The sequence below is a fragment of the Catharus ustulatus genome, chromosome 3 (assembly GCF_009819885.2).
Source record: "Catharus ustulatus isolate bCatUst1 chromosome 3, bCatUst1.pri.v2, whole genome shotgun sequence".
NCBI classification, from domain to species: Eukaryota; Metazoa; Chordata; class Aves; order Passeriformes; family Turdidae; genus Catharus; species Catharus ustulatus.
Genome location: NC_046223.1, coordinates 53,977,045 through 54,004,814, shown reverse-complemented (window position 1 = coordinate 54,004,814; position 27,770 = coordinate 53,977,045). Strand labels below are relative to the sequence as shown.

Here is a 27,770-nt window from a genome sequence, read left to right as displayed (position 1 = left end):
AAAAGAAACCCTGGCTTTATTCCTGTGCTAATAATAGGTTCATTTACTACCTTATTTTTTCCCTTAATCATTCTAAATGAAAAGTAAACGATATCTGATACTGTCAACATTTTCCCTAGTAAGGTCCGTTCCAGCTCTTCTTTAAGTCAGTGGAAAGATTTCTGTTGACTCAGTGGAAGTGGCTTTGCTCCATAGGAATGGTTCCACTTGGCACCTGCGCCTGAGGAATGGCGAGGAACTAGTGAGGAACAGACAATCCAAGCCTACTACCACCCTGGCTGCACAAGCAGGAGCTGCACAATGTCTGACCATCTGCAGCCTTGAAATGCTTCAACAGCATGGTTATTTTCAGACCCTTTCTGAAAATGCCTCTCCCCTCCCTTGTTCTTTTCACTGTTAAATGCAATGGGTGACACAAAGTTAGTCCTTTTCACAGAAGAGCCAGGTAAACATGAAGCAAATAAACACTGAGTTTGGTTCTTTTCTCATTTGCACCATTCTGACATGGTCCAGAGATTTAGTCCTGATTTATTCAGTGTAAATGAGATCAGAACTGAGACATGACCCTTGACATTATGATGGTAGGAAAAACACACCTTAAAATACAACAAATTTGCTTTAGACACAGTACAAGGAAAAATGTAACACAGGATTTCTTACCATTGTTTGGCTTATCTTTTCTATTAGTATCGGGCATGTTAGTGATGACAGTGGGTGGTGTAGGAGTAGTAGCATTTACAGTAGCTGGTAATAAAGATGAGAAAGAGGTGAACTTGAATGAAATATGAATGTTAATAAGGTAAGACAAAATGGGAACAATGCATGACAATGTAAAATGAAACCATCTACACACAATGCCGTAAATGTTAAAAAAACCACATTATTTTTTCTGTAGAAAGTGATGAATAGATATGAACTGAGGCCTCAATCCTGCAATCCTCACTTGCACTGACTGCAGTGGGAATTTTGCCAGTATAAATTTTGCAGGATCAGTCCTGCACTCTTTTCACAGACTCAAAATCCTCTCATGAGAGACTTGGTTGTGTGAAGTGGAGAAGTTCTAAGGTGCGTGCACTTAGAATGCTGCTTGTCAAAAGAATCTTTGTCCTTTCTCAAAGGCTGAACACAACAAACAAATGAGAAACTAAAACACTCATGTAAGGATTCAATTAACTTCACTGAACTCAAAACAATGAAGAGAATTAAAATCAGAATTGGAAGAGGTGAAGTAAAATATCTATTTTGAAAATTGTACTGTTCCCACTGACACTAGCATGAGCCACTCCACAAAATCCTGGAGAACCAGCTGAACAGTTTCCAAAATTAGAAGGAGGATCCAAAACTGCCAATTTTCCCCACGATGGACTGGGAAGGTATATGTGCTAGAAGAATTGAAAGATCATGCCATGAAATTTTCAAATAATGGTTTGGAAAACAATTTAGTTTTGTTCAGCAAGTCCCAGGGAATGCAAATCCATTCAATGATAGATTTTTTTCCTGAAAATCCTTATTTAAAATCTGAAGGTTGGTATGGTAAAATCTCCCAGTGCTACACGGCTTTGGAAGATTTTGACTAAGAATGAACCTAGGAAGGTTAAGCAGTTATATTTTGGAGAAGAAATCACATTTTTAATGTTTTGCTAGGTTGACTTATCTAACCTTTTGAGTCCAAAAGTCACAAACTTGTCACAGCTTAGGGAGCAGGTTCATGTTCAGGCTTCAGTGAGACAAGAAAATTAGGGAAAGAGAAGGAAAAGTTGGACATTGGAACAAACAGATTCTAACTGGGAACGTGAGCATATAAAGTGACATCTTGAAATATAAAAAAAGCTCTACCATGAAACTTCAGAGCTATATTTTCTGAGGAATAATTTAGCAGGGTTCTTACAGATTGTGTCTTCCAGCCAGTGCTGCTAAAGGAAGCATCTAATGAACAAAAATATTTACTAAGCATAATGGAGAAATCAGCTCTTTCATCAGACATAGGTGACATAATCTGGCATCCACAAACTTCTTTACCGTTGTTATTGCACAATACCAAAACAAAGGAATCCAAACTGGCCTCTCAGTTTAGACAAAGACTGTGGTATTGACAGAACTAGACAGACAGACATATTTTTTGTGATTTTCATTATTATGACAATAATTATGATGGTGCTGAGTGGGATAAAACTGATCTAGCATCTTATTCCAAAGTGACAAACTGAACACTAGGGACACTTAACCAAACACTTTTTAGAGAAGGAAAGAGTACTACCTTCATGACAATATCCTTAGTCTTTATTGAAGTCCTTATTGATGGTCTAAGAAGTTAAGAAGGCAAGTTTGAAAGGCAGCATCTTTTATAAGGGACAATATCTACTATTAGACAAGTTAATAAAGCTGGGATAAAGGATGAGACTTTTAGAAAAGCAGGCTTGTTTGGCTGAAAGTGTGTCCATTTCTGCAGCCATATTAGCTGATGTTATGAAAAATATTCTCTCCCTTTCATACCATGCCACTTTAATGGAGGAAAACACACAGAGATCTTCTAAAAGAATGGCTGAAGATATTTATACAGTGGTACCCTTTACATACAAAATACTAAAACTGAATAATTGTGGATGCCTCATTTACCCAAACTATTTGAGTAGTAGCATTTAGATCATACTGTGCTTTGTGAATATGATGCCTGAAAATTACTGTTTGAAATCTGATTATGGGCATTAATGGCATTTCACTTTCTGTGTGGAGACCAGTACAATATGCTCCAAGAACCTGAACCAAATTTGCCTCAGGAAAATCTGGGAAAAGTACATTGAAAACTGACGTAGATCTCTTACTGGCTTTCCAAGCAGAGTGCATTTTCCCTTTTATTTTTAAGCTAAATCTGATTTACTTATAAGTATTGGTTTTAAAAGAGTTTTGAGACTTCTTGTTCTCCTCTTATATTTTATTCTCTCCTGTCTCTTTCTTCCACCATTCAGCTGGAAAGGGGTTACAAAGCTAGATATTTTTGGGGCAGCTGCTGCTGTAATTCAAGTTTAGCATAGCATGCCAACACATTATAAGGCCTGTGCTCATGAAGGCAATGTGGAATTGGGCTGATGTTGCTCATGCCAAGCACTTTTTATGAAACTTCAACACTTGAGCAGAACAGTACAAATTAACCATCCTTGCATGCCCATTGATTCATGCGACATGGAAATCTGTAGGGTTCACCCATTCCTTGCATTCAACTGAGCTGACCTTTAAAAACACCTAATGAACTTTTTTATGTGATGATTTTTACATTATTAATCCATCCCTAAGTGCTGTGGCATGTGTTTTTTCTCTAAAAGCTGCTGAATTTTGCAGTTTGATGGTAATTATTTTACCTGCTAATCTCAAAGTATCGAGCCTCAAAATAGCTTATTTAAAAAAAAAACCGGATAAAAGCTAGTTCCTTTATTTACATCTGCTCTTTTATTTTTTTTTTTTTACAGATTTACCTACTATTTATACTGGTTAATATTTTACTATGAAAATGCGCAGGAGGAAAAGAGGTGGAGAAAGAAATGAAAGCAGTCAGTTAATTCAGTTTTGATATAATGGAGACCATTTGGAAAATATATTATCAACGAAGTGATCACATTTTTTCCACGTATTGTATGTACAGAACACCCACATACTTGATGAGACTAAAGAATTCCTTTCCTTGCTATTTTTTATTGCCACTCACCCTTTTATAAATTATAATAACAAAAAAAATGGCATAAAACCCCAAGGCAAATAAAGATTTCCCAAAGATGAAACTGTGAAAAGGATCTGGGTTTCTTACCTTGGCAAAGGCTTCCTAGGTTTGCACAACTGGTTGGTTCAATTGAAGAAGTGGGAATTAGATATGAGCCTTTAAAAGAAGAAATCAAATAATTTAGAAAGGGTTAGTTACTGGGCCTAAAACACATTATATCATGCAGTGGCACATTCCTCTTCCTTATTTCTCTCAGTGGCAAAACTGACACTGCCATTTGCCTGTAAGACTTCCAAGTTTTCAGTTTCTATTGCAGCTCAGGGATCCCTGAAAACCCTGCTGACTCCCAAGCTAGAGTCACTTACGTATCCTCCCCTGCTTTCCTTAGCTTTTACTAAATAACATCACATTAAAGGAATGCAGCCTGTGTGCACTCCGTGAAATGGGTTTGAGCAAAGGGGTCAGTATGGCCACGGGATTTATGGGGTTTTCATAACAACGGGTGCCTTGGAGGAGTGACTACGCTCTGCTGCTGCAGCACAGGCTACCCAGCACACACTTCTGAGTAATCTGCCTGGGACAGACACCAACCAGATAAAAGGTGATTAAACTTGTTCCTCTGCCCAGGGCGAGGGTGTGATTAATATTCTGGTATGCATGATTTATAAACAGATAATGTTATAAGTCTGTATCTCTATGGAATTATTCATAACAACAAGCATTACACTTTGATAATCGGGAGACAAAGCCAAGGCACATAAGAATGGCTACAGAAAAATAATTGGTGCAACTGCATTAATTACACTTCATGCATCCCAGGGGTTCAGCTGCAGATACAGCTGCCTTTGCACACTGTATTGAACATAATGGGACCATAGAGCTCTGTAAAATGTGAACCCACTAGGAGTTCTGCCCTTTTGGCTTTTGCTTTACCACTTCAGAATCATATTGACTCAATGAGGTTCTCTCACGAAACACACTATCCTTCCATAAAATTAGCCACTACCCATTGGCTTGTAGAGATGGCTAAGAAAATGTTTCCTGTGATGCAAGAACAAATGAAGCATGGAACTTTGACACAGAAATTGTATCATGCCACAGATACCATTACGTGTATTGTCAACAAATATAGGGCGTAATTAAAACAAGTGATACTCAACAAGTATTAAATTTCACCAATTTTTTTAATAGATTAAGAGACAGAAGCAAGTTCACTTTCTTGGAACACTTCTCATGAGCTCCAAGAAGGATATTCTAAGTGTGTGTACCATCCCCTGCATGACATGGGGTTTTTCTCCAAGAATAAATTTGCTAATAATTAACAGTCAATATCAAAACCTACTCTAAGCTTCACCCCTGTTGTGTAACATGGGAAGATGACCTGAGAATTGGCTGGAAATACTGTAGATGTTCATATGGTCTTCACTGAGTATTTAAAACAAGATTGTGATTTTATTTGGTGAGACTAAAAAAAAAATAAATAAAATCCAAATTTACAAAACATTCAAGTCAGAAGACTATTGCCTTGAGTTTGCTCGACAAGTGTTTGGCAGCAAGGGGGTTACAGGGGCAGTTCTGTGAGAAGCCTCTCACAGAAGCTTTCCCTATGTCCAATGGAGTCAATGCCAGCCAGCTCCAAGACAGATGTGTTGGCCAAGGCTGAGCCTGTAAGCAGCAATCGTAGTGTCTCTGGGATAATGGATTTGAAAAGGGGAAGAAGTTAACTGCACAGCAGTAATTGCAACCAAGAGGAGCGAAAATGTGTGAGAGCAATATGCCATAGACCCCAAGGCCAGCGAGAAAGGAGGGGCAGGAGGTGCTCCAAGTGCCTGAGCTCCGATTCCCCTGCAGCCCCTGGTGCTGCCCATGGTGAGGAGCTGTGCCCATGCAGCCCATGGAGGTCCATGGTGGAGCAGAGATCCACCTGCAGCCCCTGGAGGACCCCACCAGAGCAGGTGGATGCCTGAAGGAGACTTATGCCATGGAAAGCTGGCACTGGAGAAGACTCCTGGCAGGACCTGTGGACTCATGAAGACAGGAGTCCATTCTGGAGCAGGTTTGCTGGCAGGACTCATGACCCCATGCATCTGTATTACAGACACATTGTGTGATACATCTCACTTCAAATGTCTAAAACTCAGACGTATCTGCTTGTTGTGCTAGACTTTATAACCAGTGGAGAGGAACAGACACTCCTATAGCAAAAGAACTTTGACTTCACTGAGGCATCTTTTCTAGCATGAGATGCACTGACCTGTGAAATAGCCTTTTTGATTCCACTATTCATAAACAGCACTGAGGGAATTATCTTAGCCTGCAACATTGTCCAGCTGCATAAGACATCCCACACTGAGCTAAATCTGAGAGTGAAATTAAGAATTCTTTTGGCCCTTGGGAATGAAGGACTCACAAAATGCACATGAAAAACATCAGTGGAAGGCATGGACAGATATGTGGCCATGTTACCCTTGAAATGAGTAGTTCATATCCTGCATTAGCTATAGCCAGTGTAGGCTTCAGAATCAGAATGAGAAGTTGATTGAATGCTCCTCAGTTTGCCTGCACTGAACTCTGAACTAGTGGTCAATAGCCATACTTCTATCATTACCTAGGTTACTTGTTTTAAAATAAGTCTGGATACCTAGGCTGTGTACGCACACCTTTAAATGCAACCTGCACAAAGGTAGGGCAATAAAAACAGAATTCTGTCAAGTCTTACACAAAAACCCCACCAGAACTGCACAGCTGTGAAAACATTAGTCTAAAGAATAAACTAATGAAAGGTAAAACTAAGAAAAGATTATCTGAAACTATTTGCCCATGTTTCATGCTCCGTGAATATATTTGGAAAAGCTTTGTCTGAAAAATCATGAAAATAATACCCCTTCAAAATGTAAGCACTGTTCAGGCAAAGATATGCTGAGATCACTTCTAAATGCTTGGTTTGCTTTTTTTTTAAAGTTACAGGCCACTTCCTGGTGAAGCATTATTGGAGCTGTGTGAAAAACTCTTTTCTGCATAAATCCTTTCACTGCTGTTAAATGAAGCCTAATCAGAGTCAGCTCCTCAATGTCAGTGGTTTATTCATGGTTGATAGCCTGACTCATCAACTCTCCTGTTGAAGGCTGGTTTTACAAAGAAGGCTTTTACTTTAGAGGAGGAAGGGAAGACAATTCTAACAGTTTCATCTCTGGGATTAGTAACCATCTTTGAAATGGCACTGCAAGAAGAATTTTCTTTTAGGAATACTCTGGCCCAGGAAAGCCCGTATCCCAGAGAGTGATTTCATATCAAGGAAAGAAAGAGCCTGGCTAGTGAGTCACTTTCCTCACAGGCTTATTTAGAGGCAACAACAATGTTTACATGTAGATACATTTTAAATGACTGGCCCTTAAGAAGGAACACTAAAAACGATTTCTAAAACAATGTTCTGCTGCAGGAATATTACTGATCACTCACATCCCAAGGAATAAAGCTGTGGAATGAAAATAATTCTATTGTTTCTATGACCACAGCTATGATATATTTGTGTCTCAGGATTGTACAGTCATTTACAAAAAGAAGAACAAGACTCCTACTCCAGTCAAAATAAAATGAGACTGCAGCTTTTGTAGAGACAGGTTGTTTGACAAAAGTGCTATGGTAGACATCATGGTGCAAACAGGGTAAGAAGAGTACAATTTTCTGGGAAGTCATTCTCTATCAGATCACCTTGTACTGATGAAATAGTAACAACTTTTTTTGTCTGGAACATCTTTGTTAGTTGTGGTCAGATCAGCCTTTCCTTTGTTCTGGTAGAAAGGCAAAGGGACCTAGTTACTTGTGGTTTTATACAGATGTTACTTAATTTTTCTTTTAGCAGAAGCACGTTGAGATCTTTCTCAGTAGTCCTAGCTGTGAATGAGTACCCCACAGCTCAACATGAGTACAATAAATAAAGCAAAGTAGCTTTTTTAGCCACCTTAATCCCTCATGAACTATTAGATACAGAAACTAGCATGCCTTAGTGATGGCAGTTTCTCTTCTAAACTAAGGATTCTCAGAATGCTGACAGATGCTCTGTCACATACACAAAAAATACTCCAGGACATTTATGCGAATCAAGTGTCTGAGCCATAAAATGAGAACAGGTTGGTAAATATATTGAAATTCATCTTCTGGAGTAATCTACAGGAAAAAAACCACCTTGAGTAAGTACCAGTTAAAAGAAGGACTGAAGGAAAAAATCTCTTAATTTTGATCTTCCTGCCCACCTCTTCTAATTTAGTATTTTCTTCTACTTTCCTGTCACCTATGCACTACTTTTGTCATTGCTTTTTCTGGCTCCGCATACATAGCACGAGGTTGGCATGGACTCCTCTATCTAAATGTACCAAGGTATATTTTGTAAATGTACAAAAACATTTAGTAATTAATTAGGTAACATACTTTTTTTTTCTCCAGAGACCACATTAATGTTATTTGAGGCTAGCATGTACTTGCCATTATCCATTTTCTGTATGAGCCAATAAGGAGTGTTTAGGAAATCTTTGATTTGCTGATTATTTCCATCAGCAACTCAATACACTTAAGGGACTTGCTCTTTTCCTTTAAGGAATCAACTCCATACCGTTTCAAAGCCTCTGTGTATGGTAAGAGTTGAGCTAAACTCTAATAAAGGTAAGACCTTGCTATTTTTCTTTCACATGAATGTTCTAGCTTTTTTCCATCTTCGTATGTCATATGTTCAGCACAATACAGAAGTGTAAGGGGGAAAGAAGCAAAAAAGCTTTGACAAGGCATACTCACCACAACTCAAATTGTTTTCTGCTTTCAGTGCTGAAGTTGGAATACTCCAGAATTCATTTTCCCAGTCTACAATGTTTCCTTTCACATCGCAGCTGAGGTTGGCCAGTGTTTGCGCATTCATGGTGAAATTCCAGAGGCGGAAGTTGTAAATGTCCCCATTTAGAGAGCTCACTTCATTGCTGTTAGAGCCCAGCACCAGCCTCCCATTCCCAGGGATAACTTTGTTAAAGATCTGCGGACAGTCCACTACGTGGTAGGTGTTTTTGGCATATATACCAATGGTGTACAAGAAGCTGTCCCATACAATACACAGCTGTTGAAAAGTTCCTGTGAAAAACTCTGCATTTCGGGGCAATGCATTCTTAAGGATGCACTGTGTGCCTGAGATGGACAGAAAATGGCCTTCTGTGGTCTTCCCAAAGCTGAAGAGCTCTCTCAACAATGCATCAGTGTAGGAGAAAACCTTCCAGTCATCATTGTCATCACTGCTGCCCTTGGTTGCTTCAAAGCACAGTGTAAACTGTCTGAGCTCTGGCACCGAGACAGTCTCTGCTACAGACACAGCATCAATGTCAGGAACCTGGGGAATGATGACTTTCTGATTCCTCAGAGACACAGCAACTAGAACCAAGAGCAGATAAGCAAATTAACAACAACAAAAAATTAATCATATAGGAATAAAGGCAGACTGGCAGCAGGGGTTGAAGTAACACTAAATCAAACACTGAATCATTCGTGCACTAAATCATTAAATCAAACATTAATCAGGTTATTTTTATCAATGTAATACACCAACAGCACACACCAAGGAGAATTTGACCTGGGAATGCACTCAGCTGAACATATGCAGAGATCCTGTCAATGGCACGGAGACTGCTGTGTGACACCCAGCTAACAACCCCGTAAGTTGTGTTAAGAGCAGTATTAGGACATATTACCTATTGACCTCCAGCCCTGCTTCAGCCCACTTAATAAAAATTACTTCTCATTCATCTAGTAAGGATGCATTAAGCAATGGAATAAACCAGTTATTTGAAAAACACATTATTACTTGCTTTTAAGATATTTTAATAACTTGTCTGCATGACTGCTTATACCAGTGAAGTTCAGACCTTCCTTCTTGTAAATATTGCAATAGAAGAAAGCCCCCATTACAATTCCTTGGCAAACTGAAGCCTTTTGTTGCTGAAATCAGCTAATGGGTATTTCTGCCCAATCTTCTCATTTTGTACCCAGCAGCTTTCTGGTCGAATACTGCAATTGTGTGCTCATGAATATTTCTATCCAAACAGTTCCCTATTTGTTAACAGTTGGGTCAGCAGCTTTAGACTTTGAACAAGTATCTAGAAATTTCTAGTCCTACAGCAATTTATATACTGCTGTAAGTGTATTTAGGCAGAATTGCTCCATTTATTGTTAAGTATTCCCATTTGCATGGGCAAAATGGTAGCCACCAAATGAGAAATTATCACGACACACTTTTTCTCCATGAGTACAGGAATGACAATTCTGTTCACTGTAATTTGGAGAACATTATTTTTTAAAACAAAATGTTACATGCTCAGTTTTATTGGCACATATGTGGCAGCACATTTCTTCCAGCAAATCTCTCCACAGAAAGATTTCTGGCTACCAGACATGCAAAGGTGTCTGGTACAGATTGCAACAGCCCTTGGTTTGATTTCTGGATCCTCAGTTCTGCCTCAGACCCGTATCTCCTGCAAATGTCTGCTACCTCTTACATATTTTCACAGTGTATATGCTGGAAGTGAAACTGGATCTTGTAGAACCTGAAGAATAATTGTCACAATAGTTAATTCCAAGCCTCCTCTGGGACTTTTCAAGTGATGTCACAACACTTACACTAATTACTACACCTATTTCATTCTCAGAATGAAATAAAACCCTTTTAAATATGAGAGCGTGAGACATGGGGAAGGGTGACTGTCATGTCATACCCAGGAAAAGACACAGATAAATTGTGTATAAGGATTCTGTGTTGTCTGTGGCACTGCAAGCTCCCCTTGCCAGCTGCTTACAAAGACTCTGAGTTCCAAACTACCATATTTGGATATACACAAGAACATAATTTGACCAATAGATTACATAGCAAAATAACATAAAGCGCTGCACATTATCCGCCAACCCAGCAACTGCATAATGGGAGGGGAGAGAGAAAAATACTGGGCTTTTATAGTTACTGGATTTACTTCATAGATTTATTTTTCTTCCCAAGGGAAAAAGCATGCTGTAACAATTTTATAGATAGAAAATGTGTTCAACTCTCCATTGAAAACAGGGGCATTTTTAAGTGGGTTAATTATACTCTAAGCTCCTTTACGAAACATGGAAACTGTTTCAGAAGGATCATAAGGATTCAAATCCCGAAAAAGAAGAAAGCTTATTCATATGACCACTATCCAGACCAGGTGGTCAGAAAAGTTAGGGACCACCTGGTCACATTTAAACAGTACAGAAAGATAAATAAGTGGGAAGGACTTTGCTCCTGTACTGAAGAAATCTACTCCGTTTTGCTATATTCATTGTACAGATTTAACTACTGACAGCTTCCCCCTATACTAAAAAGAACAAACTGACAAGTATTTTGTTCACATGGAGAAGACTGAAACCTGACATCAATATTAAGTGCAGATCTCTTTCCTGTTTGGGGTTGCACAGTCAGCACACTGATGAATTTAAATGATATTATCAGCAAAACTTGTTATTCTTGAGACTAGCTCTATTGGTTAGAGGATGCTGTGAATAATGCCAAGGTTGAGGGTTTGATCCCTGTACGGGCCATTCACTCCAGAGCTGGACTTGATGACTTTTCTGGGTCCCTTCCAATTCAGACTGTTCTGTTGTCTTGTGGTTCATGGGATTTACTGTCTTAATTATTTAAAAATATATGAAAAGTGTAATAAATATTTTTAAATAATCATGAAGAAGATGTGCTTGTGACTGAAGAGAGAATTGTCAAACTTCCCTGCTCTGTGTTTTTACAGACAGCCAAGCTGCAGAACATAACTGTTACAATAATATAAAGGCTAAAAGCAATACTAGTGTTCAGCTTAAGGCGTGCAACCACTACAGAAAGAAAGTCTACTGAGAGCATGCAACTGGAAACTAAAATGGAATGAACAGTGAGCCACACATGAGGCCTGTCAGTGACTGTCCTAATGCCCTTCATTACCTCACTGCCCTTTACTGTCTAATTTACTGTCTATTTAATTCTAATCAATGCTCTAAACTAAAAGCCAAACATCAATCAGAAATTATTTGTACGCTAATCTTCTAGGGAAAAAAAATCATGAGTGTCTTTTAAAAACCTTTAAAACCATTGTTACATATTTAGAGAAGGACGGAAAGGTCAAGGAACTGGAATGACAGGTAGCCATTTTGCAATGTCAGTTTATCCGTGGGAGTTTGTTCCAGAGGCTGGACGAACTCTGAGAAGTTCTCCAAATTCTGCTTTCTGCACAAACTTCTCCCCACTGCTGGGAGTTATTCTGGGCCAGAGGTCCAGACTGATCTTTCTGGCTCAACTAAGTTCCATCTCTCCTATAGATTTCTATGTCCCTCTGTAGGTGTGCTGACACATGTACCCTGCTTCCAAATCCTCCAGTATAGATTGGCAGGGAGAGAACTGTTAGGCCTAAAATCTTTGCATGTGAAAATTTTTTCTAACACACTTCTTGTCATGTCCTGGAATAAAATAATTTTGATCCAAAGGAAAAAAATTAGCTAATAAAAGCTACAAGATAAACCTGTTAAATGCAGCATCACCCATTCATTCTCTTCTCATCGAGGACTTGATTCCTTTAGGAAGCATCATTCTAATCCTTATAGGATATTTCCTTATAACATCTATAATGGGATAAAATGCTTTGGACTTACTTCGTACATAGCTGGCATTAAAACCCTTCTTTTGGATACTGAAATCGCTTTTAAATGACACAATCATTTCATTTCCGGTAGAATTATAGGATAATCCTTTGGCAGTGATGCCACAAAGGTTCATTGGGCTTTCTCCATTGTCTAATGTCAGTGAATCATAAATGCAGCCCGGAGCTTCTTCAATGTCGAAATCAATAAACGTGAGCTGTATGATAAATCCATGAGGTGCTCGGATGATCCACCTGCATGCCTGGCTGTTGGGATAGTCACTGGGGAAGCATGGAGAGGTGAAAACTCCAGAGGGGTCAGTTAGCACGGTCCTACAGTCATAGCATCCATGAGCTGAAGATAAAAACAGAGAAAAGTTGGAAGTCAGGCAGAGACGTAACTTAAGAGTAAAGTAACCATCAACACAATAACTAAATGTATTTCTATACAGAAAAATCGAGGTGGGAGGAAGAAAGACAGAAAAAGCCCTTGTTTCTAGTGGGGAAAATATTGGAGGAATACTATAGCAAAAGTGTATTTTATGTAAGAAATACTATAGCAAAGAAATAGAAATTATATTGGTAAACAATAATGTGTGCACATGATATATATATTTACCATGTATATTGGCCTGATAAAGGCAAAGTGAAAGCAAGGTTTTTCAATTCAGAAAGGCAAATTCTGAAACTGCAATTTGTAAAAAGATTACTGGTATCATTCATAATTTTTGGCTGCTGGTCTTACACTGACTGTAGGTTATCCCAGCAGCTCCATAAGATGCTATTATTTCCAGAGAAGTGTCCCTGGAAAGGAGTAGCACAAGAGTCAGGTTGAAGAGCACCAGAAGCAGCAGTCCCTGAAGGTTAGTCATCTGCATTTCGAGCAGATGCATTCCACATCACCCAGAAGGGTAGCAGTGTGCTACTGGCTTTTGAATCAACAGTAAATTACTGTGTTCTTCCCATGCTGACTCAGCTGCTTTGACATATTTGTGGCAGTCAGCCTTTAAGAAATTCTTGCCCTATTTGTCATACTCCTTTGCTCACCTGCTGTGTTTACCCTCGAGAATTTCAAGTCCAGTTAGTCCTCAGGGTTGCATTTCTTGTTCGGTTAACATTTTCACATTTATCATATATTTACTCAGTGTATTATATGATATAATTACCATGAACTGCCTGCTGCTAAAATCTGTCACAGTTTGCCAAAGCAGCACTGAACAAAATAGGTGGGAACTGAATATCACTAAGAGATAACCAAAGACACTAACTGGCCCATTTATGATGAATTACTTTGCAAACATTTTATCAAGCCACAATCCTGAGTCAAGTCCTACAAGGATGAAAAAAATGCATTATTAGTTGCTCAAACTAAACAAAAAAAAAACTTTAGAAGTTGTCAAGTGTCAATCACATACAGAACAGCTATAAAATAGGAGTAAATGTAACTAATTTCTCCAAAGAGCCCTTGATGTTCCTTTCCAGACAAGGTCGTGATATTTTTCAGTCACATTTAAATTGTGTTTGACCTAAGCAAATGAACCCTGAAGCTGTGAAGTTGCATGGCAAAAATGCAGTTTACATCTGCAGTTAGAATCGAGAGGTATATATTACATACTTTTTAAAAATTTTATTTGCAAAGCACAAATTCATATGGCCCCAATGAGGTAAAGAGACTGTTTGGGCTCTCAGAGCCAAATGCAAGTTGGCTACACTAGGAAAACTCAGTGGGATGCTTATTTGTTCCAGTGAGAATAAAAGATTGTCTGAAAGATTTGCAGGTAGCTTGGGGAAGAAGTGGTGCTCCTGGAATTCAAAAACTTGATCTGTGTAGTACAAACAAAAGCCTGCCCATTTTTAATTTCCATGCAAATCTTTACAATCAGAGGACTATGCCCAACTGCACTGCAACCCTGGTGGTCCATTTGAGAAAGAATATTTCCTTATTAGTACAGTGACTATAAATCCTGCAGTTGTACAAACAGATGACAGCTTCATCCAGTAGATTTTGCACAGACAGGTGTCAGTTTTCAGAGAATCACTTTAGACTGAGAGGATGAGCAGCTGGAAAAGCATGCTCTGTGCCACAAGCTGCTGCAGGCAGTCTCCTAGTCCATGGCTAGTGAGGTTGCAGGGCAGAGTACCTGTAAGATGGCTCTGGCTGGAGTTGGAAGGCTCTGTGATCCAGGATCCTGATTGCTAGGATGAGGGCTAACAGGGGCTGAGGATTTGGCCGCACACCCCATTCACTCTCCTTCTCATTCTCGCCAGAGAAACAAATGACACAGAGTTCTCTGTGCAGCTGAGAACTTTCCTTGGGCACCCAGACGGACCTGAAGCCAGGGACTAAGGTGTTAAGTGATGTAAATACATACGGGAACATGGGTGTTAATGCACACTGATGCATCCTGGGACACCTAAAGTAATCTTGAGGGCATTATAAGACACTGCCAAACCAGAGAAGATATGCTACTTTTCAGTAAAGTTGTATGTCCCTAATTGCTAGAATATTATACTCAACCTGAGACTGGAAAAGTCAAATTTCCATCAGAGAGAACTCCAATGTTTTTCATGTTTATTGATTCTATCAATCATCAGCAACCAAAAACAGGACTCGACTTTTCTATTAATTTCTCTCTCTTGAGTATTTATCATTGTTTCTAGGCTGTGTAAAAAGAAAAAGCCAGTACATATAATAAAAATACTTTTATCCCCGATATCACTGTAAATATTAAAACATAAATGTTATTTATGATTTCTTTAATAATTTAATCTTGGCAGAAATGTCATCTCATTTTATTACATCCATATTGTTTTGTTGGTTTTACAGAACTAATGCAAAAAAACAGTCCCTAAATTTAGGTAGGAAAATAAGTGCTCGAAACTTTGCATACACAGAAGAAACAGATTTGGTAAGCAAAATAGTTGGGTTTTTTTTAAGTGGGTTGGCTTCATTTTGGTATAGTAACTATTCTGTCCATGACTGCAATTTGAAGGAGAAGTATCCTGTTTTCATGCAAATGTCCACAGTACTAAGTAAAAAGAAAAGAAAACAAACAACAAAACTATATATAAACAGCATGGTTTTAAACGGAACGTTTTGCACAGCTTCTCATGAGACAGTTATTTTTCTATAAACATCACCTATTTTACTCATTAAAGAGAAAAATTGCTGTGGCAAGTTAGGCTGTCAGCCAAAGATGACAGATATTTTGCAATCCCATTGGCCTAGAGTAGTTCTGAACTGTGGAGAATGAATACTTGTTGCAATACACACCACAAACACTTCTAGAAGCAATCCAAGATATTTTATTGATTTTAATGGGGACAAATTTAGCTATGATATTCCTGGTTAGGAGCCCCACATATCCAGAATCTGCCTGTCAAGTAATTTTTACCACCAGACCAAAGGAAATTCACTGTCTAAATATATTTTATACAATAAAGGCCTTTCTCTTTCTCCCCCTCTATTCTTTTTCAAACCAAAATGAACACCCTTTTCAGATAATGAAATCAAGGACTTAATTATACCTTTTTCAAAATTGAAAGCTTCATTGGGCAATTCATTTGTTTCCATCATGACAATATTCTGGAGCATGGTTTTCATTTAATAATTAATTTTTTCCTGCATCAGACTCATACTTCTTATAGTAAAGAATATTTAAGTATTTAGTGTGATACTTCAACACTAAACTGAAAAGGGAAATTAATGCATTCCTCTGGAGTTAGTTAGAGCTTTCACCAAAGTTACTTAAATGATTCAAAAATGTTAATTGACTCCAGAAGTAGAATAGGTTGTAGGGGAAATGGCTTTTCCATATCATGGCATGGAGATAATGGGCAAAAATGGAAAAATGTTCCATAAATTTTGGGTTCCTCATCAATGAAATAAAACTACTGATTTTTCTTAACTACTTCATATTTGTACAGGGCTTTATATACAGAAAGCATACTACTAGTGACTTTAAACTGTAGCTAGGAAAGCACTTTGACAATCTGGCCCACTGTAGAAAATCCAAAAATGAGCATTTAGTGCCCAACAGAAAATTTTGGTCAAAGCAATTTGACAACTTTTAATAAGAACTTATCAGTAAAAGCAGGGATAGAATCCTATTCTCACAATTGCCAGTTTTCCCAACCATGGAACCATTCACTCTCTTCTAGGAGTTTCCTGACTATTTTACATACATACCTTTTAACTTGTGTGAGGCAGAAAACACCCTGTCCTGGTCTTTCTTACACCAATCTGAATCATCTGAAGACTGCCCTAAAACTAAGGGGCTAAGGGAAACATTTCTGACTCATTAATGATTGCACCATTCAAACAGTCGCATGTACATGCAAATCTCACTGCCTATGAAACCAAATTAATTGTCCAGCTTGTTTTGTTCACTGATTTTGCCTCTCTAGAGTCCCAGCACTGAATTCCACTATATGAACTCATCAAGAAGCTATAAGTACTAAAACACACAATTTCAAAAGCAACATTCATGAGTCATCTGTGGGAAGCTGAAGCTGCAGCCAGACACACAGCTACAATGCCTAACTGGAGATTTGGGAAGGAAGCATTCTTTATATAATCTTATACCATACACTGGTATTTCTCTTTTTGTTTTTTTCCTTGAATGACTAACACATTCCAGCATTTGCCTCTAAAATCCGTGTTAATATTAATATTTTCCTCTAATTTATCACACTTCACTTCTCTCCATTGTCCTTGTTTATCCCTAAAACCTATCTTTTGTCCTATAATACTCAGAACTTGTTTCTCAGGCATGAGTTTTGACTTCTACCTCTCCACCTGCCTTCATTTATGCAAGTGCACCCAACCTTGGTGAAGTGCTGGACAACAAATTTTGTTTGACTAAGAATTTCTATAAGAGCACAAAAGCAATCCATTTTGGAACACTGTCTATTTCAGCCTCAAAGACCTAAATTTTGTGAAGGTTAATATCAAATGAAAACAAGGTCACTCTGGGGAAAAAGCCTGTACTTGCAGCTTGTGCATCATCCTTTTCTTTTTTCCCCCACACTAAGTTATGCTTTGCACTGGAACTTTCATTTCAGAGCTGAAGCACACAGCATTTCCTACCTGACAGCAGTGTAAATCACTCCACATGCTTAGGTAGCAGCACAGAAAACCAAAGACAGCTGAGGTGGGTTGTATTAACACCACCAGTATTTTTAAAAAATACATTAAAAGGTTCCCTCATAAAACAGAATGTTGCTGGATTTCATTTAGGCATAAAAATTAAATCTACTTCTCTCTGTGGGTGATACAATTCTTATATGAAAATATCCTGAAATAAATCTATGTAGCTCTGGAATAGAATTTTCAAAAAAAATCCACCCTGAATATTTTATGTTAACTCTAGTCATATTCAAACGAACAACAAAATCTCCCCTGCCTGACAGAACTAGGCCAATTCTAAACCACAGAAAATCTTAGGTAGAGTGCCTAGCACTTTAGACATAAAAAATCAGTACAGAATTAATTATAATTTGGTTTCATGTTGACATCTGAGAATTTTTAAGCCCTTTCATATATTTTAAAAGGCAATACTAACGCAGATGGTCATTTGAATTAAGAAAGCACAGGAGAGTGACAGCAGAGGCATTTGCAAGTGCGAGGTGATGTCCAAAATAAGAGAGAAACTTTACAATCATTCCATGTCACAGTATGAAAAAAACACCTACTTTGATGAGCATTAGGTGGAAAAAAGTTTTGCTTTGTAAGAAGTAATTAATTGTTCGGGGTTTTTTCTATTTCAAGGATATCACAACACAAATATGGCCAAACATTAGGTTAGATGTATTTATGACTGTAAATAGATGGGTGAATGAGGTCAGCAATGGGCACACCTGCAGACAAGCACAAGGAAGGGCCAAACCACCAAGATGTGGGTGGGCTGGAATGGCTACAGAACAAACAAACCCATGTTATTCCAGCAAGACACAAACAGCAAACCAAAAACAGATATCCTACGGCATAGGCTTGGACAGTAGCTTATCTGCACCTTAAAAATAATTTTGAACGTAAAGGCAATCTGTATATCCAGAAAAATATCCATATGCAAAGTGTGAGTATATTATTTGCAAAGAAATATCCCATCATTCAGTCTGAAAATAAAGTAATACACTGCACTGGTTACTCACATTTAAACTAGTAATGAGATAAAACCCCTTCAATTTGTTTATGCAAAACAGGAAGCCTACCACTTTTCTGGAGCTTCTGCAGACCAAACCATGCACTCTGCTCCCTGTGCAACCCACACTTTGATTGAGCTCAGTCTGGGAAAGTTCAAATGAGGAGATGTGGCAGGTTTATTTTTACTTCTTTATTTACTTTCCAAATTGTAGATGCTGTATGATCTCTCAAAAAGATCTTTATTCTGCTACACTATGCTGATAAAAATTACTATGCACCACACCTAATTTAATGTAATTTAATGCAAGTACTGTAATTATCAAATCAAACAGACAATCCTAATTCTATTTAAACATTTAGAATTAAAAAGAAAATAAATATTATCTCTGCAATAAATAGAAAGGAAGTAAGACTCATTTGGATTTGTATAAAGGTTTTTCCCCTCACAAACAATGTTACTGGGGTTGAGGTCTGCTTGGAAATGACTGTGATTGTGTATAAATGCAGACACCCCTGGATTTGTAATCATCACGTGGAACAATATCTACTTTAGCATTTCTACAACGTGCACAGCTCTGAATTCCCAAAAGTCTTGAGCAAATCCTATAGCCTTGTAGATATGCTTTGAATTTAAGCATGGGCTTAAAATTCAGCAACTGTTTATAAAGTGCTTTCCTGCACAATGGTGTCTTTGAGCCCTGCATTTGAAGCTTTGCAGTCCTAACTTCAGCCTTGCAGCCCCCTCAAGGCTGAATGGGAAAGCATGACTCCATGACTGCTGTTGTCTGAAAGCCACATGGGAGGCACAGCACAGAGTCTAGCAGTGTGGAAGGCTGTGCCATCCTCTCCAGCTCTCATCACTTTCTTTTCGTTTCAGTGAAAGGAGTAACAACTGCACAATCCTTGGCACACACCCAGTCAGGGAGAGAGATCCACTCTCAAACACAGAGGATGCATATGTAAATGTGGTTACCGTGTAATTAAGTAATGCTGATTGAATTTGGGGGGAGAAGGAGGTTGATTTTTTTGCACCAAACTGCAATGAAATAGTTCCTTCTGGACTTTGAATTTCCTTACCAAATTACTTTATGCCTAAAGACCAGGAAAGGCAAGGTTTAATTTCTAAAAACATCCTTTTTTTCCCCAGGCCTCCTCACTTAAAAATATAAGCATTATTCCTCAGGGTAGGGCTCAAACCCATCCGATCACCCTTTATTGGTAGGATGTTACACTAACTTTCAGCTCTGCAAAGGCATCAGTAGCAGGTTTTGATGGTGGATAGTTTGGGTGTGGAGAAATATATTTCAATTCACCCTTGGGGTTTTTTGAATTTCTCCAAACACTGAACAGTCAAACTGCAGGTCATGAAAATCCCAGGCAGTGTAGTGTGGGTCATCAAAAAATGGAACTCAGTAAAATTTAAATAATTTTCTAAAACATTCCTAAAATGTTAGGTTTTTAAAAATTATTAATAGTTGCAGAATACAGAGAATTCCCAGTGGGATAAACATTACAAGTTTTTCTGTGAAATCACCTGCATAGACTCATCAGTAATATAACCATCATATTTTATAAAATAATTTTTTTTAAGCTTTATATGAGTGAAACTTTACATTATTATTCTGCAATACATACTCAGATGTACTTTGCAAAGCATAAGTACAAAAAAGTTGTAGTTAGCAAGAATCTTTTGTATCTGTGTTATTCTTCTTATTTGCAAATGTGACTCTTTTGGTTGATTTGTAAGGAATCACTATTTTAAGCACTATTAAAAACTCAGTCCAGACTCTCATTCTGCATCATTCCCATTGCCTCATCTTCATAGTACTCCTTGTACCCAGCAAGAATTTAAAGCCTCCATATTCCTGACTGGAAATAGCACATAACCCTGGCAGAGTCTTTTACAATTCAATGAAAGACAAGACTGTGCTCTCACAAAATAATTCAACAATTGGGTTTTGGCTACTGAAGCCAGGAGACAAAGAATGTACTATGCCTGGGCCAGTCCTATCAGCTTGCCTTGCATCATCGCTTGCTGATGCATTATGTCCTGCAACATACGCTTTAAATGGATGAACCAGTTGGCACACCTATGAATAATGAAATGTTAGGGAAAAAAATCTCCTAACAGGCTAGTATAGAGACATATGAAAGTGCAATTGTTGTCTATGAATTCACTTATTATTCCTGCTTCCTGTTTCTCTAGCCCTTATTGCTTATCAGTTTATTAACAAATTAAATTTGTCATCACACGGAATTAGAACTGATTATTTTCTCTCTTTTGTAAGACATGAAGAAAGCACTTAATTAACACAATTGTATGTGGCAAATTGAAAACTGATAAAAGACAATATTTTCTCTTATGTAACAACGCCAGCCTGTGGAACTCTGACCTGAAAACTATCAAAGCATGGAACATAAAATTCAGAAAGTGCACAGACATTTTCCCAAGTATCTAATAGGATCTCTGAATCCCTCCAGATATAAAATAATTGATGAGATGTAACTGTAAGAAATTGTAAACTCATGGCTTATCTTTAAAATTAATCTTAACCAACTTTCCAGGAGCAGTATTAATAGCTCCATCTTGGTCATGGACATAATCTCAGTCTCCTGCCCATACTGCTACAGCTCAAGGCCAGCCCAGACAGGTCTTCTCCCCCCAGACAGGTCTTCTCCAAACGCCCCCTGGACATAGTTGAGCAGCCGGCACTGGTTAGAGGCATTCCCAGCATGCAGCCTGGAAACAGCTACCCTAGTTTTTTGTAACTGTGTGCACCTGAAACGCAGCATGAGCTGGCCTCTGAGGCAGAGAGCGGCCCAGGGCATATCCCACTTACTGGAGTAGAGGTGTCCACTGCATGTGTGGGAAAGTGAATGAAGCCACACGAGGCTGAGCATGAGGCTCTGGCTTGGGTATCTTTCATAGGAGCCAACTGAGCAGTTCTCATTAGTTTTGATGTTCATACGCTACACAGAAATCTGGGAGAAACAGGTGGTATTACATCCTGTTTCTAACATGATAATCAAAATTATCTTTCAGGATACCCTTGAGGTCAGTAACACTAATAATGCAACAAAAAAATCAGGAAGAGCAAAGCTTAATTTTCAAATCAGGTTAAGATTAGAAAAGCAGACATGAGAATAGTAAATTACTGACTCAGGAAGCATTTACCATGAACACAGGCAGTAACTAGTACTATATCCAGAAGCAGGTTTTTCACTTAAACCAGGACAACAGAAGCTGATTTGCACTTCCTCCTGACACAAGTGTGTAACATGGTCCTACACTGAGAGAGATTATGTTATTTGTTTGTTCATAAATAAATACATAAACCACAGCTTGATTCCTAATCTCTTCATTAGGCATACAGATGGACTGGAACTTTACACAGGTTTAAGGTGTACCATTCATATGCAGGCTGTTGACACTTTGGACAGAGTATTTCAGGGAACTTACATCTTGACTTCTCAAGACTATCATTCTATCCAGTCCTCAAGGGAGTCATCCAAGTACTGACATTATCAGTATTTGTTATGTGCTGGATCTCCAAAACCTTATGGTAGTCCTGGAAAGGTAAGAGCTGATGCTTTTGAGTGTGATGCCAGCACAATACAGACACCATTAGAGATTCAGTGTGCTTCAAGATATTCTGTATTGCCCCCAGACCCCATTTTATGCTGGAATTCAGTAGGTATTTATTTCTGTAGGGTTATCATTGCCACTAAAAAAGCTGTGACCCCTCTCGATCACTCTAGCACAGATATCCTATTCCCTGACAGCAACGGACTTTATCACAGCAGTGACTCCAGCAGGTTTTGATTGATCTGGGAAATTGAGGGAACCAGCTACAATAGAAGAAAATACATGCAGAGCCAGGGTGGGGGCCCTGCACTGCCTGTTTCCCCTTAGTTGTTTGGTTTTGTGCCAATGAAAATGGAAGTGGAAACAAACACTGGGTAAATCAGCCCTGACCCATATGAGTGGAGTTCACAGTGTCGACAAAGTTATGGATTTCCCCCAGAGGGAGGGGGTAATGTGAAAATCCTGTGTTACACCCATTGTAACTTAAGAATATTTTCATTGGCATTCCTGTGATAATCTTATAAAAATAACAGAATTGACTTGCTAGTTTTGGCCTGAGTTGGATTTTTTTTCCACAAAGTAGCAGAAGTTCGAGACAAAGAAAGGTATTGACAGTTCAGTTTAGATACGCTGGTTAAAAAGGCATTAACTAGTAAGTATACAGGTGAGTACAATAAGCACACAAGCTAGCATACATGTAAGTAAAAAGAAAATTAAGACAAGGAAGGGATAGGGTGAGAACAGGTGAGGGATTTTTTTGTGAGGTTGCTGCATGTAACATAATGTTTTTCAGTCTGAGATCTACATATCACACTCCATCACAAATTGCGCTAAGATTTACAAGAGCAATGGTCACCAAGAATGCTGTGCTTTTGTCTGCTCCAGCAAGAAGATCTGGCTGCTGGCTCCAGCTGTTCTGTTGCTGCATTGTTGCAATGAGGATCACATCCTCAGCTGGAGTTAATGGATGGGTGCAGTTAGATTCAACACCAGGCTGCACAAACTGAAGAGCTGTATGGCCAAATGAATTCTCAGGTATCACTTGTGCAAACAGATGTCATGCTTCTCTAGGAAGTAGTTAAAAAAATGAGTGGGAAAAGAGCTGATAGGATTTTAGTGAGGAAAAGTGGTTGGTAGGAACTTGAGTTCCCACCAAACTGCACAAATACGGGTTAAAATAATGTTACAGCTAGGCACAGGTGATCTTGGTGAACCTTGGTCATACAGATGCACACATTTCTTCTACATATACATTGGGAACAGACTAAAGACGTTGTTAGGATTAAATTCTTGGGTAACAGAATATTCTGTGCAGTGAAAGTAGAAAATACTGCATTTTCACCTGGTGCTTTACCCAGCAAGTCCAAAGCACACCCAATATCCAAAGCAGTTTCCATTTAATCTGTGATGCATTCAAAACCTTTTATTGTTTATAAGAGGATAGTTTAATAGCGAGATAGTTTTCTTTCTCAGGCTTTAATGTTGGAATGTCTTTTCTGGCTGCTACTATCACTATTCTGAACAGGCATCATTCTTAAGTCCTATGAAGACCTCTAGAAAACACAAGGTAGTGGGGTTATTGTGTGGTTTATCAATTATATTGTTCAAGCCTTGTCTGTTTACAGGCCAAATTTTGTGTCTAGATTTTTTTTTTTTTTTAGAGTTTTTTAGCTATTCCAGAAAATCTTGTATTAATTACATGGCTCTCTTGCAGTAGATGTTGAAACTACATTTTGCTGTTGTTTAACAAATTACAGAAACTATGAAAAATTACTTTACACTGGAATTCACTATTATAATAAAACACCAAGGCATTCTAGACATGCTGGGAAACACCTACTCAAAACTGATTTCATACAGAGCCATTGAAACACTTTCAGCATTTTATTACTTGTCCTCTCTATGAGATTTCAAAGTATCTATTTCAGTATTATTTGGGCTACTTACATTTCAGTACTTTAGTGTTTTCTGGATCCCTTTGTCAATTTATTAAAAATGGATGCTGTTGGTAATATATTTGTTCTCATCTGATCCGCAAGATGTAGCAATCTAAGTCAAAAACTTGGGGATTTTTTTAACATTAAGATTAATGAAGTTTTTATATTACATACAAATACTCTGTTCTATCCCAGAAAATAGAAAATCAGCCATTCTTTTACCTTCACAGACAATAACATATTCAGTGTTAACACATATTATTTAATGAGTTCTGCTCAGACCAAACTGAAAACATGTCTTGAATAAGGATATCAGCTATTTTCTAGTACACTGTCAATGGAGGGGTGAGGAGACTGGAAAGGGTTAGAGCCTCTTTACTAAGCCAAGATTTCAACTTTCCTGCTTCATTTAGGGACTTTCTGGAAGTGGGTCAGCTACATAAGTAAAAGTAAGATCAGAAATTATTTCTCAATATTTTTCATTGATGAGAACAGAAAAATGCCAGGTACAATATGGCAGACTAATATCTATTGTGGTAGGGAAGTGTGTGTATTTTGGAAATTTAATGTTACTCTGATATCTCCAATGCTGGTTTCTGCTCTATATTCTCAAACAAGCCATTCATTATAATTTTGAATAATTTCAGTTATACAGAATCTAAAACCGCTTTCTCATCATATTATTTTTATGTAAAAGTGGAAGGGATTGGCATACCTAAGTCAAAACAGGAATCCCTTCACTGATGTATGATTAATTTCCACCCCTGTTATGTTGGTGCATTTCTCTTCACATAACAGCTGAAAAGAAAACTTTGTGAACAAAGACTGCAAAGTCTTGTACTGAACAGCCAAGTGTCTCCTTATTGCTTCCATTAAGCTTACAATGACTGATCTTTGTGTGACTATACCTGAAACTTTTATTTTTCGTCAGTCTGGGCTATGTGATTTATTTTTCTAACCTCCATCCAGTACTGCAAGTGCTCTAGACTCTGAACTCCCACTGCAATCAATCAAAAATTCTCCCCACACATTCCAGTGCTTTTTTCAACACTAAAGCCTTTTTTTACCAGTTCCCTAAAGAAAAATATTCCATGGATGAATGGACTTCAAAATTAGGAATTTGATTCTGATCAAACTACATGCATTTAACTCCTTGAGTATGGATACTATCTGCCCCACTTCCCTTTTTGTATCTTGCTTCTTTACTGAAAGAAACCCACAAATGTACAGTGATCAGATCAGAAATAAATAACTGATTAACTGTGTATTTTTTTTTTCAACTATGACTACTTCCCACATAAAACCTGAAAATATTCTCTCCTTAAGCAAAAAAAAACTATTACAAGCTGGATTAAGTTTGGCTTTAAAACCTCTCTTTTAGACTCCAAAATTCTTTGTCTTGTCTTTTGTATTTGTCTACTCTACATCTTAAAGAACAGGTTTACAGATATTCATGTGATGTTTTTAAACATGTCTACAAAAACGTTAAACTGGTCTCTGTGTTAAAAACATGTAGAGCACTTAGTTACACCAGACAGCTTCAATCTCAAATACCATGAGAAATCAATTCTTAACTGAAAGAGGAATTCTGAAAAGAGACTTGTTTGTTTGGGGAAACTTCTTGTTTCCCCAAATCAAAATCAGCAAATTATTCAGCTTAATATAAGACCAAGAATGGTTTCTTAGTCTTAACAGAACTTGCTTCATGTGAAGGAATTAATTTTCCGTGATGGTTCTGCAGTCATCAGCATTATTTGAAAACAACATCTTGAGCACTTGCCATTTAATGGAAACTGCTGTTTTACAATTGACTTGCTCTGCAATTTCTGAAACCAAACCAAGCCAATCAAGCAAAGGAAACCTCTTTCATGAATCTGTTATTTACATATAAAGCAGACAGGAAAAAGGTATTTTGTTAGCTCTGGAGACACTGTTTAAGGAGGTTTTAAAAGATTAGGAAGTATAATGACAGGTGCACAGTGTTCCTTAAAATGAGACGGGAAGTGAGTATGAGAAAACTTCATGGCATCATCCTTCTATAAAACTAAGTGAACAAACTGTTCTCTCTTAGAAATTACTATACACTCACATTTACAACCAAGTATTGTCCCTTTACTTGACCTTTAACACATTGTACTGCATTAATTGCCTTAACTATTCAATTAAAGAAAGCCAAGTACTGGATTGCTTCCATATTCCTTCTGTCTGAGGTTATTTTTTAAAGTATTTTCCCAAAATATTAAACTCTGCTGTTGTATTCAACAAAGCTCTGAAGTTCAAGCGAGCCAACATGTGTCACCATCTCAAAACTTAACATCCTCACTGTGCAAATTTTCAGCCGTCTTTCTAGCAAAACCTACCTCAGCTTACACCAGCGACCATGGCACTCTCCTTCTTAAAACAATTTCCAACACCACTTATTATTACATTTCAACTGTTCTCAAGGAAAGCCTATTTCAAATCCACAATGGAAAAGGTGCTTTCTTATTTAGAGCTGGAGTCCCTTTTTCAATTTTCTCTATCTCTGCACTCAAAATACAAACTAATAACAATACAAAAGTAATTTCAGTATCTAGACAGATTATCTGGATATCCCTGAGAATTGACACTCACTTTGATTGCACATTTTCTACTGTTGAAATTCTCAAACCCACAAAGATTGACTCCTTCAGGATAATAAGTCCTGGGTCTTCCAGTGATGAAGCCTGGCAGAGATCCAAACTAAACTAGACCTAATAAAAGGAGTAAATATGGAAGAGACACTAATTAAATTCTAATATTGAAAATCTGACTCTGAAGTTCCAAGAGAGCTTACTATTCCCACTGATTTCACATTATTTACCTTTTATTATATTATTTAAGCACAATTACTCTGATTCTGCAGATACTGAAAATTTTAACATTTGCAATATTGTAATCTTTGAGCTATCATTTGAAAAAACAATGCTGCAAGCCCAAAGATAGAAACTTAACAGCACGGAGAGTATAAGCCTACTTCTCATAAAGAGGGAGGGGATTTTACCTCCTGAATGCAGATTTACTTGGCAATTACAGTCAATAACAAAAGCAAGAAGCAAGTAGTCCAAAGTAAATCTATTTTTACCCATGACTATAGGTTTATGATTATGAAGATTTAACTGCAAGGTTTGGAGGGAGAATCAGAGAGAAATATCTCAGTGTTACAAAACAAAGCGATTAACAAAAAAGCAATTTTCCATGTGTCACAATTAATAAAAATGAAGCCAAATATAAAGCATATGCCCACTGCTATGGTACATGCCATGTTGTTACCAGTATGACACTTCAACCAAGTAGAGCAGCAAGGTGTTCAAACTCGCCTCCTACAACAATAGAATAAAGCAGTGTTCTTGGGGTTCCCTATTATTGTTTTGCCTAATTTTTACACACATGGTGTGTACACTATTAAACTACAAACTAAACTTGAGTTTGTAAATGAACCCATCAACGACTTCTATCTCTGCTCTTTTAGTGTTTATCTCAGTCACCATTTCCCTGCATTGAAGATTTACTTCAGGGGCTATTGAAGCGTATCAGTGCAGCGTTCAAAAGCAGCCTGAGAAGACTGGTGGGAACAGTGGCTATCTCCCACATCTGCATCCTATCAGACTGTCAAGTAGAAAGTTACCATGAACTCCATTCATGGTAACTGGCTGTTGTTCACCCAGATATTTTAGACATTTTATCAGAAGTGCAGAGG

At 37.9% G+C, this 27,770-nt stretch overlaps 1 protein-coding gene across 5 annotated transcripts in view; it reads right to left on the bottom strand.

Annotated features, from left to right (window-relative positions):
* The window catches only part of ADGRG6 (adhesion G protein-coupled receptor G6), a 108,249-nt gene that overhangs the window by 53,492 nt on the left and 26,987 nt on the right, over positions 1-27,770 (bottom strand). For all 5 annotated transcript variants that reach the window (XM_033056022.2, XM_033056023.2, XM_033056018.2 and 2 more), the window contains exons 3-5: positions 12,398-12,739; positions 8,501-9,121; positions 3,800-3,868 (exon numbers count right to left, since the gene is read on the bottom strand). In XM_033056022.2, coding sequence (XP_032911913.1) covers positions 3,800-3,868; positions 8,501-9,121; positions 12,398-12,739 — 1,032 coding nt within the window. The remainder of the gene's footprint in view (positions 1-3,799; positions 3,869-8,500; positions 9,122-12,397; positions 12,740-27,770) is intronic.